The following is a 15420-nucleotide window of genomic DNA, read 5'->3' on the forward strand; positions in this document are numbered from 1 at the left end:
CCACGTTTTGATTAGTACTTTAACGTAAAATTAACGTACAACTTGTATGTTATTATTTTTATAACGTTTTCATGTGTTATGTCAACTTTATAACTTGACACTTTGTATATGTTTCTTAGAAATGGAATATTATTTTGAGTATTTTTAATATAATCATTTTAAACAATCAACATGTCTCAAAGTCAGTTTAACATTCTAAGAAAAGTTTAAGTAAATCTTCAAATAATCTTAAACTTTAACGTACAAAATAATCACATTTACTAAAATCAAATGTTTCTATTACAAATAATTTAAGTTAAAATAATTACTATTATATGTTAATGTCCTACAATAATTCTTATGAGTTATTGTAATTATTTTTTCATATAATTTTTAATCAATTTGTATGTTATTTTTACATTACATTTAAAGTCACGATAACAAAAATAAATATAAAATATTGTGTCAATCATTTAACATTTTTAGTTTGTCAAAGTAACATATGATGAATGAGTTATTCTAACTTAAAATTTAGAGTCGACTTTCTGGGACATGTGAAAAATGTTAAAATTAACATTTTATTTTTTACTGTGTAACAACAAATTTTACAAGATGAATATGAAATTCATATATCTTTATATTTTATTGTCGTAAAATTGAACGCAAAACAGACGATATGTGAAACGGCCATTTACCTCGCGGATGCTAAATTTATTTTAAACAACGATTTACGATACAATCGTTAAAAATCGTATTCACAGGCAATTACCTGCCACTCTAATAGCATTTTGCACTGCATATTGAAGAGATATAAACTAAAGATATAAACGCGCGCGTGAATAAACTAATAAACGCGCGTATACAAAACTACTTCGACTATCGTGTACATTTAAACGTAATAAATTCCAATGAAAATAATCAACGGCTCGATTAAATATTTATGAATTGTTTTAATATTCCTTCATTGCGGCTCTTTCGCGGACTATAATACAAGGAAAATACACAGACGATTGCATGCGACAAGTAATAGTAGCACGTGCAGCTGTTTGTGATTCCACGCGAGTTTTATATGCTAGGTAGAGAAAAGCACAGAAAAAAATTCAAATAAAAATAATTTAATAAATATTCATACACAACATAAACACACCATATTTGAATTACTAAACACACTGACTTGACGTAGCGAATAGGCGGAATACCGCATTCGATTTATACACGTCGCGTCAATAAATTGATATTTTGTAAACACAAGAAATCGAATAATAAAATTTATATAATCGCACGCATAAATTGTACTTTTAAAATCGTACGTCAAAATAATTGCGAGTCATACAATCGCCTAAACACGAATATTGTACAGCATGAATAATAATAATTAATTCCCAAGACATTTCGCGATAGAATAAATTTTTTTTAAATTTTATTAACGAGTGAAGAAACTAGCTTGAAACTATTTGAAGTCTGGAATGTCAGTAACTGTTTAGTCGTGTTGAAACATCAATATATCTGGATGGAACAAATTTCCTCGAACTTAGAGTTGAGACATTAGTCGCGCGCAGTTCTCCTTCCGCCTAGTCTATCCCCGCATCGTCAGTTTAAGGACAAAGTAAGTTGCCGCTGCGGTGTCGCGCGAAAGGTATTATCCATTTGTTTCCGGAGTGCATGGGGGTTTGGTAATCGGCTAAAATGTCTGGCGAATGCCCCATGGGTATCCCTATCGGCGCAAGAGTGTTGGATGTAGAAACGCTTTTGCGTAATGAGTAGTTGAGATTCCTTGTTAAGGAACGCTCAAACTCTGCACTGCGGTTACCGCGGTTCCCAACAGATTTCGGCGCTTCGCCTAGTTTCTTCCTTCGGTTTTGCTTTGTTGCCGATCCTGCGAAGAATATATTCTGTACTGCATCCGACGTGCAATTCACAGAGTGCGTCTATTTCGTGTATGTTATTTTGACAAGCCAACCGCGTATAATTACCTAATGAATCCTTCCTTTTCGAGTTTAAAATCATAATACATCTTGCATCCGAACTTTCTCGCATTCGTAGTAATTAGCAGTACTTTAATAGAGGAACTCCACTAAATCCATAAAGAGAACGTATAAACGTAATACTATTACTACGAGCATAGTATTACTTTGACAAAAACAAATTCAAAATTGTTAAGTATAAATTTAATTGTTTAAACTATTGTATTCTTCTAAAAAAAGTTATAAAACATATATATAATTTACTACAAATAAGTGTTTTTAGAAATGTTTTAAAAAAGAACCGAGAATAATGAGAAATATAATTATATAATTAATTTATTATATATTTATATAATTAATCCATTTTATATTTTTATTTTTTCGAATAAAAATTTGCTAAATATTTTAATCTCGATTATTTTTTACACGTTTGACTCAAAAATATAATTTACAAAGCAAAAAACAGATTAATTAAAATATTCTTTTATAAAACTTGAAATATAACAAATACATAAATTTTACGTGAAATAACTAGTTATAATTAAAATTATTTATATTATTAACATATTCATATTAATTTATTTATTATTATTTTATAAATTTTAAGTAGTTTTGTTCTAAGAGATGAAGAGATATTGCTCCGGAAATATGTTTTGCGAACGAAAAAATTTATTTATATAACAACTTGCGTTTTATATATATAATACGCGAATAATCATTTCTTTTAGAATAATGTGTTATGAACATTTAATTATTATTAATTAAAATTAATTTATTAATAGAAACTTAAGTGTATTTATTTGCAATATGTGCATATGCAACATTTCAATCTCTCATAAATAAATATATAATGCATATGTAATATATCTATACTGTTTATCCTCTTCCGGTTATCTATTCTATACCGGGAAAGCTTTTATAAATGAATAATTCGATAGAAAATTAAGAATTCAGGACGCTCACGGGACCACGTTGCTTCCGCCTTATACGATATTACCTGTCCAACGTTCCCCCCCAAAAAAATAAAATTTAAAAGATATAATACTCTTGGTTTTTTTTGCTGTGGAAATTACTGACGCGAAATTCAACGCTACATACTTTTTAATTAAATTTACGAGTAAATTTTGACGTTACTACATGATAGCGGATTTTGCTAATTGATTTACTAATTGCCTATAAATTTCATGACGAACGAAATGTCAACATTCATAACGAGGCATATTTAGTAGTGTAGCAAATGAAATATTTATAGAATTTAGCATCAAATATCATTAACGTGAAATTTTGATTATAGAAATAATGTGAAACATATTAACAGTTTGGATAAATCTTTAAAGATTGTTAATCTTTGAATTAAGTAATATTCATTTAAAATGAAATTTCTGTGTATAAATAATTTTATTTATAACAGGAATAATTTATATAAGCACAACTTGTCATATCGTATCAAGAATAATAGTAGCTCTGCAACAACATGCCAAGAACAATATCTCCATAAATTATTGTATCATAATATTGGTGCGCAGCTGCAAACTATTTTATAGATCATCTCTATGACAAACTAATCCAGCAAGTTACGAAATTGTCACGTTCGTGCGAATTACTAGTATTCAACACTAAAGGAAACAATAGTAGAGAGAGTAATAGCAATAACGTGTAGTAGCCTGAAACTATCAGTCTCTGTATCGCATAATTTCCCTACATATCACAAGAATTTGGAGTGCTGCGTATGTCAAAGACATTTGCGATTAAGACCATGCAGGCGAGTTAAATTTATGCATAACCCTTTTACGGAACAGTTAATTAACACTGATCGAAATTTAAATCGAAAAAGGAGAGTGAAAAGAGAAAAAGAGAAAGAAAAAATTAAACGTAATAAATAAGAATTAAAAACATTAGTAAGTGCAACATAATTCCTGTGAAACGATGTAATGCGAAAACAATTCTCGACGTTAATTATAAGTAGATATCTTACAACGCTTACAATATGTTGCACGTAAACTCAGCAGGTTGCCAGAATATGCGTCAACCCAATTGAAACTGAACTCTACGGCCGGCCGATCCGCGCTAATTAATTACTGCGCTGCCGGCAAATTCATTACAACAAACACTGTTCCTAACAATGGTAGCGGCGTATGTTTAGCTACATTATCCTCGCCGTCCGCGTCGCTCGGTCGAAACTGCTGCAGTCGGTCATATATATTGAATGCTACGTGCAAATTTCCACACCACGCGATCGGCTGATTCGCGCTTATATTTTGCATCTAGATATTTTCCATCGAATTTGATAATTATCGCGGACAGAGCTGACGCATCGTATGCTGTGAATAATTACCACACACGACGTCACGAAATGCGATTTGACATTGTTCACATCAAAAGTCTGCTTCCTGCATATAACTGACCATAATTAATCTCATTCGAAGAGAATTCAAGCGTATGATTATTTTCTCCTATATAATTCACATTTTATATAAACTAATAAAAATATATATGTGATTAATTATATAATATGCACAATATTTTTTAATTTAAGTTATCACAATATACATGCCTGTGCATTTACATTATTTTTTAAAAATATTATAAATTATTATCAAAAATCTCTAATTTTCTTTTAATTATTAAAGGGTCTTTACTTTGAAGTTTCTTTGTATATAAAGCGCTAAACACCACACATAGTGTTAACAAAGTATTTAATATATATAGATAACCTATCATATAAATTAATAAAATTGAACAGTTTTTAATGTAAAATATTTACGTTATATCATGTATTTTATAATGTAACTTTTCGCTTATCGATAATAATGATAATGATAATGAATGCAATTATTTTACATATATAATAATAATAATTTCGTATAGAAATATAATAAAATAATTATATCATGTGTGTAAAATGTGATATTTCGCGTCGTCATTAAAATGTTGTAGAATTAAATTTCAAAAATTTTGCTCTTTTATAGTGGACGATAAAAAAAAAACACGACGAATACGATGGATAAGAGTGAAGGAGGGAGAGATAATAATAAACGTTTCTCTATGGAGGAACTTACATTGCACGTTAACTTTGTGAAAAGTGAAGTAAACTCGCGGAGGCGAAAATGTCGATAGAAATGCCCCGGAGATATCGCGGTCCAACTATAGAATCGTTAATTATAACGATAATTAGCGGGCACTTTCGCGATAGTAACTCTCGGGCGTCGATCCTTCACTTCGAATTCGCTATCTCTAGCCAAGTTCGAGAAGTATAAATGGAATATGATTTTACCTTGTAATTAGTTGCCGATGGAATTGGGGAACTTTGTTTTCCACGCAATATGATTTCGATATAATAATTTCCCATGCATATAACGAAATACTTTTTCATGTATTGATATCATCACTATTGCACGAAATATGAAAATGTATTCATTTTTTTTTTGTTCAAAAAAATTCTTGGGGAAGAGAAAAAAGATTGAAAAGCGCAATTTGCATAATTATTATTTCCCAGCTGATCTCTGGTAAAGAATCAAATATTATCTCACATTTGCGATTAAAAATTGTCGAAAGCTGGGAGAGAGAGGACCGTCGTCCTATTTGTGCTTAGGAGAAACCGATCGTAGAAATATCCAGTTATTTGCGGCCAAGAGTGAAATCTAAAATTGCGTGAATAGTTCCGATGAGTGCACAGGTAGGGACGGGGAAGGCAAGAGGGCGATGAGTACTTGCAGAAACATAACGACATAGAAGCGTTTAATGAGTCTCTCTGACAAGGGTTTCCTCGGTTTCCATGATTTCAGCCCTGCGAGAAGTCGAGCGATTTTCGCGCGGCACAATGCGCCGCCTTCAACAATGTGCCATACAGCGGACAACTGCTCAAATGGTACCCCCATTATGATCCGGCCAGACCGTGCGCTTTGATCTGCCGCGGCGAGCAAACCTTCGAGGACGGCATTAGAAGGCGGTCGCGACAGGAAGTGCCATCGAGCGAGGCGATGGCGTCGCAAGATGCCACGGATAGTCTTCAGTACGACAACGATGAGACGATAGTGGTGCAGCTGGCGGATAAAGTCGAGGACGGCACGAGATGTTACGCGGAGAGCACGGATGTGTGCATAGACGGCGAATGTATGGTAAGTTTCCTTATCTATCACTTTTTTATTGAGGTATATAAAGTCGCATTTTGAAATTTAGCAAATGCAATTCGTTAATTTGCATTTCTTTTAAAATTGAATTTGGAACAATAGTTCGTCATTTTGGATTTACGCGCTTTAATTGCTAAAGTTATGCGGAAATAATTGGTCTAGAAATTACAATTATATTACAATGATAGCAGATGTAGTATAGATGTAACAATGTGCATACAGTATCGTTAATAAGAAAGCGCTAAGGAAATATAAAGCAGACTGAATGAAGAATATGTTAATTTTGGCTATTGTTCGCGTCCTATTATTCGCTATTGTGTTTACATTCTACATTATGGAATTCTGTAACAAATATCGATCCGCGGTTAAATTAAGTTTGAAAGGAAAATTAATAAACGATCTAGCAACAATATAACAAATATAATTGTTCCTCTTTGGAGATACAATATTTTATTGTCATTTCAGAGAGACACTGAGTGTTTTTTAAAACAATTCGCTCGATGTTTTTAAAATAAATTTCATGGGAAAAAGAAATCGATAACGTTACACTTGTCATACGATATATTTAAATTGTAACATTTCCAACGGGTATTAGAACGTCAGTGGAATATATGACAAATCGCACACAGGGTTTAATAAAAATCTGTCAATTAAAAATTGTGCTCGTACGCGACTTTATTTTAATGGAATTAAACAAAAAAAAAAAACAATTAAAAAAGTGGGCGGAAACCAGAATAAGCATAAATCTAAAGACCTTACGCTTCAGAATAGACAGGTAGAAATTGAGCCGGGACCGTGACATCATTATTCCACGCTTATTGTATTCCGTCATTGATCCGATGCTTGAATTGAAAACCAACCGTGCTCTTGACTCTTTATTCCACTTCTATGGATTATTTATCACGAAGCGATATGTTCATGGCAAGAAAAAATATATATCAGCTACACTTCATATCTGACCTTGATTTACACACGTGTACTTACTAAATGTATAAATAATAAATTATAATGAATTATATAATTATAATAATAATCAGGATTATAATAATAATCGGATCATTTCACTTCGCTGATTTTGTTATATTTCTTACTGAAGAAGACTAAGTAAAGTCGAAACGTTTTTGTTATTTTTCAATTAAACGAATTTATGATTATTTGTATTTATGTTATTTAGACCTTAGTAATTAGCTCGTATTATTGGCCCTAAAATTTTTAATTTTTATTTTTTGATTATTGCTTTGCAACACACGAGCAGATTTAGTATTATTATTGTTTAATTTTCGTTTTATAATAATAATTATAGTAATAATTATAGTAATAAATTATACATTGTGTTTTTCTAAAATATGATTAAATTACATCGGAAGCTTAGTCTCTTTCTCTGTTATTAATATATATTCTCACGTTTAAGTATGACCGAGATTACATTACAATTCAAACGAAAGTAGAACCTAACATTGTTCGCAAAAATTTTATTACTTAAAGCGATTATCTGATTTAATCTTGGTTTTGTGGTAAAGGGGATAATTATCGATTCTTAACCACGGTATTATCGGAAATCATGGATCTGTCACGCGCAGACGGCAGTATGTTAAGCACGAGGGACATTAAGCGATAGGTACAGTGCGTCGCTTGTCAGTCACTATAAATTGTCGGTCGATCAACACGTGAGAGCCTTTCGATAATTATGGAGATACAGCGAGACTTAGACTCTATTAATTCAACCAAAATTTAAATAATAATGACACGTTATGAAGGCAAACTTTTCCGATGCCATTACGTCATTCACGATTTTATATAGGACAATTTTTGCGTTATTGATTAGTAGAAATGCATATTCTATTAATGTCAGACAAATGTAATGTAAAAGTATAATTTTGTAGTAGTAAAAGTTTTAAAGGAAGATAAACTAAATGAAAGCTTAAGAGAACTTCTTGACTTTAGAGAATATTATATTATTTTCCGAATAATTTAATGCTTTAATTTGATGTATGATTGTAACATTCCTTTTGATTTCGTTTCTTCGCACGATTCCATGCTTTTCCATGCGCAAATATAAAACAATTTCGATAAATTATCTAGGCCATTTTAAGCATATGTGGAAATACATTCGGAATATAAATAACTCAAAGTAATAATGTTTGAATCAAAATTGCATTTTGATTTATTAATCCATTTAACTACTCGTTTGCATTGTTAAATCGATGAATCCTGGCTTGCCTAATACCTTGGGAATTTACATATTAAATTTACCATTAGCTTGGGCAACGCGTTTTGAACATCGATATAATCCGATCTGTAATTTTGATCGAATAATTACTCAATTAATTAATCAAGAATCATGTGTGAATCGAACAATATCGCCGAAACGTTACCTAAAACAATAAATGGGAGTAGCCTTTACATGTGCATGAAAGCCATGTTTGAAATTAATTGTATTAATGTGAATACAAAATTATATGAAATTACCGATAATATTTAGGGTGAAAAATTTATTCCAAGTTAATCAAAGATCAAAGAGTTTGTAATTGTATGAAAGCATAGAGCGCTAATATTACAACATGCGTTTTAACGTACATACATACACATGTCAAATATTCTTCTTTCATTCTTATAGTCTTTTTTTCCGGTACTCGAGAAGTGAAAATGTTCAAGAAAAATTATTAATCAAGTAGATAAGCAACGTTCTTAAATACTTGGACGAGGGTGGTCTTAACTGCTAGATTAAATTGAAGGCATTACTTAAGAATCTAACCGCAATTGCCACGTCTCTTGTCGAAACTTCCTGAAGCTGTAACTTTTGAAATTAGTGGCGAAAGTCGAGGAATGTCGGAGAAGATTTTCGCGCTAGACATCGTTGCACGAAGAGGCGCGTGTACATATCAAATAGTATCTTAAACTCGTTGGTTCTCGATGTCGCTACGATACGGGCGTGTTTCACATTTTGTTGTTAAAATGCAACGACGCGCTCCTAGCTCAGTCTTCAGCTAATATTTAACATGGGCGTGTCGAGAAGCCCGATCTTATCGTCCATTAACTTAATTTGATCTACGTCATATGCATGTATATGCATATAATGTGTGTATACGCGTACATGTACTTTCTCGAGAAGCGTAATGAAGATTGTCCAGTGTTATTATACAATAATGTTGCGCGGTTCGTTTTATCTAATAAGCTCAGAAGCGTGCTTTCTTGATAACTTTTAATGGGATATCTTAATGAGATACTTGTAAATTTCAGTTTAAAATGTCTCATTATTTTCTCAAACATACTCGTAATTACATACTGTTATGCATAATCAAATATTTAAAGTGCTCATCTGTTAAACAAAATTATCCATTTAATTAATTGTTTATTTATATTCGTCATAACTACTTCATCATATTTATATTTAGATTCCAATATCATCATTTGCTATTTTATTATGAGTAGCAAAATTAGATTATTATAGACTAGAACACAAACTAAACAAGAATTGAATTTTATTATGTATTAATATTTTATTAATACAACATAATTATTAATATATGTATTATAATTATTAAATATCTCATTAATTTATTATTTATTATTGCTAAGAGTATTAGAAATATTTTTAACGAAATAAAATAAAGAATAATTTCTTGAACTGTAAACTACTACATAAAAATGAGTCGCAAGTATATTTAATTTACTCTTCTCTACATTTTTTATCTGCATACAAATTGGACGTTTCCTTGCCGCGAAAATATAATGCGCGTCCAGGACGTAGCATTAAAATCTTAATTCTTTGATCCTAAATTAAATGAGACTCGTGATACCGCGAAACAACCAGAAAGAAATCGGATTAACAATAACGCCAGGGAAGCGCGTTCGCGGTATGCCATGGAATAATTAACGAATTCTCATAACGGCGAGGCCGGCAACGCAGTCGGGGGGACAATATCTAATCAGCAGAGAAGTCTACGTAATTAAGCATTAAGCAAACTCCAGTAAACGCAAACTGGCTTTGCGTTATTAAAAGTGCCGAGTCCCGCTTTCGTTGCGGGCACGCCCGATGGTCGCGCCAAAGCTTTTTCATTACGTTGTGCACTCGTTAAAATTTATCTTCGGGGCGAGAAATTATTACGCCATTCACACCGTTCCTAGTAGTGGGAACGGTGAATTTTGAGAAATTACATTACTTACGAATTACTGGCCATAGTATAATTTAATGTTTTATCAATGTCCTGAAAAATCGTAATGTATTTCACTGACTTTCTTCGATATCCCGCGAATTCTCTTTAAAAATTAGAATTTTTTGTATAATTTTAATTATTTTAGCGTATAAATAAATTTTAATTCTAGTCAAAAGATACGAAAGAAGATTTATGCTATTTCACGCCACCAAAGAAACGAATATTGCCCGCCGCAAGTTTCGTATTTTGTTATCAAAGTTGCGCTAAGCTTCTCTATCGGTGCTTCTTTTTTCAACAAAAAAAAAATCCTTCAGAAATGAATAGTAATTAGATGTTCATTCTTATTAAACTTTACGAGAATGAAAGAACACTTTGAACAAATATGAGAGAATACTTTAAACGAATACGAAAGTATCTTATCAAAGTTTGTACTCTAAATTTCGGTCAAACTGCTACTTTTTAACAAGATTTGACTAAGATTAATGCTGCACAACGGAAGGAAAGAACAAGGGAGAAGCCATACAAGAGGCAAAAATTTGCTTTTTCCTAGAAATAAGTTCTTGTTTGCTTCCTTTTGCCCCTTTCCCTAGTGTTTTTGTCCAATTATTTTTTTTCTCTTTTAAAGTTTAACGCTCCCATTTTCAGTTTCTTACGTCTAAAGTCGACAGAAACGCATTGTCTTATAATTAAACGAATATGGAACGATTATAAAAAGCATAGATTGAATCAGAGTCGTATACTCTCGGACAGGTACACAGTAAATTTTATCGTGCCAGTGAAAACTGAAGGCGAATAAAACGCTCGAGGTTAAGCACCCCTTTCTCCATTCTGTATAAATCTTATTCTCGAGAAAACTATGTTAAAAGATAGAAACGTGCGAGGGAAGGGAAAGTGGAACGTGATGGCCGGGAGATGCCCGGTATGAGACTGGTAGAAAAGACGGGATATATCTTAATGGGGTACAAGGGACAAGGGTACTAAGAAAGGAACATCGAATAGAATTTTAAGCGCGTGGCTGAATAATTGAATGCCAGTCAAATTTGCGCAACGAAATCGCTACGGTGTGGAAAATCGCGAGAGCATTAGCAATTATCGGCTTTTGCGTCTTTGCTAATCCCTCTGATTTCTATTTAAATAGAGGGTGTATATATATTGACACAGTAATTGATTTCGGTCCGAAAGTATTGGAAAATCTTATTTGTGTAAAGTTATTAATGGACTTTTCTTAAATAGATTTTACGATATAAAAATTTTTTAAGTATTTTGTTAGATGGATATGAAATGATTCAATGCTGTTATAAATTATAAATGATAAAAAACAGATTGCAATATATAATATAAAACATATTTATTTAAGTCCTACTATGATTATTTTTTATTTAATGCAGGTATTATTAAGTTTATATGTAATATATAAAATTAAATATATAATAATATATTTACAGTATTAATAAATTGTATATTTATTGATAATAGCATTTTTATAATTCTAATTTCTAATTTTTATTACCGCGTATTGCAACGATTATTTGTGTTTGAAACCAGGAATAGAAAAGGGTCACAAGATTGGCGGAGTACCGTTAAGTCCCGTGATATTTCATTTCTCACGCCCAGCGGAATTATCGTTCTCTTCCGACTTATTTACCTACAGAAATAACGGGTTGCTTCGATGACCTCATCTTTCAATTATCGAGTCCCATCATTGATTCCCACTTTCGCGGCAAAGTAAACCTAATCCGGCGCACCCCCGCATGCATGTCTTTTATACAAAGAAACGTACAAGCACGAAGACACATGACTGTTGAGATATTTCTGTTCTATCGTCATACAGTAGATAGAGAAAATATGAAACAAATTCGTTCTCGCAGGAAATTAAATTTCTTCATATCCCTTCAGATCTATCGAATGTAAATCGTGTGATTCAAGCATCCTGCAGTTTCTCATAATTGTTTTCGCGGTTTTAAAACAACAGATACTTTTCTCTCTTTCTCGCACGTCCATCCGCCATAAAGTAATAGAAAATAAATTGCAATTGTAAGCTAAATTATTTTTAATAACATATTGAATTCTTTGTCGAATTAATATTATTTTTCTAAATAAATAAAAAAATATACAAGTGAAAAATACATATCAGAGCTTTGGTTGATCAACTAATGAAGCTATTTAAAACTTTCTTAGAGGGGAAAGACATTTATGATAGTCGAAGATTAAACTTTACACGAATGCATCGGACACAGTTCTCTTTGCTATTCGATAAGAGTACATTTCACAATCCGCTTTGTCCGGTATCTCCATTCCCTCAGATATTTTTGCTCTCGCGTTAGTGTAACTTCTCGATGCGTGAAGCTATTAGAGAGTCAGAGTTTCGAGAGCACGGAAATAAAGTACCTGCCTAAACTGGGCTTCTGCATTGGTGCACGGGATAAAACTGTGCTCGTAACTGCCGCAATTCGCCGAATGACGATCGCCGATGTTTAATGGAAGTATTTCGGGGAGAGTTTGAAACTTGAACGATAATCGAGCCCTATTTCGATTTTGCAGCCAAATCGAACGGTCAATTGGGCCGAAATGGAGACCGCCGCGTCCGCCGCGTCGCACTGGATTTAGTGTGCAATTTTCGTCCGATAATGTCTAGCTTTCATTCAACGACGCCGTTATGTAAAATCGTGTATAAAAGAAGATATCAAAGTATAACGGGATGGATGAGTAATTCGGACGATTTGAGATGATAACGACTACAAGAAGTAGAATTGGCACGTCCTGCTATTTAGTGGAATCTACAATTACGTATAATATGATTACAACATAGTGTAAACGATGGTATAAAAATTAATGAATAATAAAATTAGCAGAAAGCATAATAATTATTTGCTAATATTTAAATATTTAAAAAAATAAATAATTGTCACGAAAGAAAGAGAGAGAGAAACTACTCGAATATATGTATTACGCATTTTTGATTTGTTGATTTTGAAAATTTGTGCGTAATAGAGACGATTTATTCGCGTCGCAAGTCACTTTACGAAATCTCGGATTATCTCACCACCGTAGTTTATCGTACGAGAGATCCCTCGTTAGGCTCATGTCCTTCTCCTTTTTACCCTCGCTCGCCGATGCTTCCTCCTGGCATCTCCGACGCGTCTCACTTCGCTCATTCGCTCGCACCTTCGCCTTCCAGTTTGCCTTCACTCTTCTCGCCCTGGATAAGGGATGAATAATGTACTCCCCGACCTCCGAGCAAACCTCCATGCAACCTGAATGACAAATCAGTTTGCCGTCCGAGCCAGGTCACGAATCGACGTCAGCCTCGACTCTACCATCTCTGCCACCTCTTCTCGTCTACCTTCTCAAAGGTCCTGAATTTTCGCGAGATGTTCCTCGTTCTCGCATGAATCCTGATGGCACACGTCAGCGTTCGTCAATCCTCTTAATATCCTCCGAAATACCGCCGTTGCTGCGAAACTCTTCCAGATCAACTATAGAATTCCGACTAGAAAATTCCCCGTCACGTAAATAATAAATCGTTATAAATCACGATGCGACTTTGGAATCAGAAATAAAACTTTTATATTTATCGAACACTTGCAAAAAATTTAACCACAAGAGAATTTATATATTTCCTGATCGAAATGTTAGTTAAATCATTAAGTAATTTTTTAAATTAAAAACAAATTGCAATTAATAACACTGTTAGCATTTTTACACAATTATTATTATTATTCTATTGATAAAAGATGAAGTAGAAGCAATGGAGCAAAATTAACGCGCATGTAACAAGTGTTTGAGAGAAAATTATCCCCTCCGACAATGTTAGGGACAACCGCGACTAAGATCTATTATGTGGAAGACGTGTTTCATTAATCGAGCGTGGATTTCTGTTGCAGAAGGTTGGCTGTGACCTTAGAGTTGGTAGTAACAAGAACACAGATGCGTGTGGCGTGTGCGGAGGGAATGGATCAAGCTGCCAATCGCGATACTCCTGGAGTTTAGAATCGATATCCGCCTGTTCCAAGTCCTGCGGTGGAGGTTGGTAATTACTGAATTAATATAACTATATTTTCCTATGGAAATAAACATAGCAACTAAACTATCGCGATGAATATTTCATACTTTTAATAACTCATTTACATAAAGTCATTAAAGGTTTCATCTTTGTCCTCTCAAATACTTATTTTTCTTTAAATTACATTATATAAAATCAATACTCATGACTGTCAAACGTCTCTGCTCGAAAAGAATTACTTTTAATATTTTAGAAATTTGTTACATTATTACATTTAGCGATCTAAATACATTTCGTGACGGTTTAAAAAGAATTGGGATGTCGTAAGAAGACACTAAATGAAATTCACAGCATCGCAGCATTATTCGCACGACAGCGTTCGCTATCAAATTGGAGGACTAATTTGCCGGTCGCGTTTTTTGCACTAATAGGTTTCGAGATGGCGATGACGGTGTGCAAATCGGTCGGCGTCGACGAGAGTGTCGTGGAGGACAGCTATTGCGATGCAAACAGCCGGCCAGAGAAGACCCTGATGCCGTGCAACACGCACCCCTGCACGACGAAGTGAGTACTTTCGGACAGATTAAACTACTTTTAGTAGAACTGCATGCACGTTCCACGTCGAGGAACGTCCAACTACATTCGCGTGCAGTAATCGAAAAGTAGATATTATATACATGCCTTCCATCATCCCCCCCGAGCCCCTCGTATAATATTACAATATCTTTGACCGTATTTTGCGCTTTGAACGCGAATAAATCTTAATTTTCGTACAAGCGATATCTCGAGATCTTGGAGGAAGTAAGCGAAGAGCGAGCGGGAAATTGGGAACTGGTGCTCGGTACAAACGATCTTTGTTCCTACAACAATATTTCTCTTCCGTCTCGTGGAAGGGTTGCGAGGCAGCGATTTAAAGCCGGCTCTCGCGATGGGAATCGTCCAACAAACGACGAGATACTCCGCCGTCGACGAGACTCGGACAAAAACTCCCGCAAACTGTTCTCTCTCCCTCTCTCTGGATACTCAGGCTCACTGAAAGCGAGAACCGCGGAGCAGCGCTGAAAGTTTACAGTCTAGTATATAGATTCTGTTCTTTGTGCTTGAATTTATGGTTCAATGTTCACGAAGCGGTCGATGATCTTTGCCAACGCTTATTATTACTGTTCCGCGAACGATTAAGAGCCACG

General features: G+C 33.7%; 1 protein-coding gene across 4 annotated transcripts in view; it reads left to right on the forward strand.

Moving 5' to 3' along the window:
- The window catches only part of Nolo (ADAMTS-like no long nerve cord), a 188916-nt gene that overhangs the window by 150399 nt on the left and 23097 nt on the right, over positions 1-15420 (forward strand). For all 4 annotated transcript variants that reach the window (XM_083082751.1, XM_083082752.1, XM_083082753.1 and 1 more), the window contains exons 5-7: positions 5729-6061; positions 14115-14256; positions 14665-14797. In XM_083082751.1, coding sequence (XP_082938877.1) covers positions 5729-6061; positions 14115-14256; positions 14665-14797 — 608 coding nt within the window. The remainder of the gene's footprint in view (positions 1-5728; positions 6062-14114; positions 14257-14664; positions 14798-15420) is intronic.

The sequence above is a fragment of the Camponotus vicinus genome, unplaced genomic scaffold (genome assembly GCF_025532165.1).
Source record: "Camponotus vicinus isolate PSW18456_S1 unplaced genomic scaffold, iyCamVici1.0 SCAF_11, whole genome shotgun sequence".
NCBI classification, from domain to species: Eukaryota; Metazoa; Arthropoda; class Insecta; order Hymenoptera; family Formicidae; genus Camponotus; species Camponotus vicinus.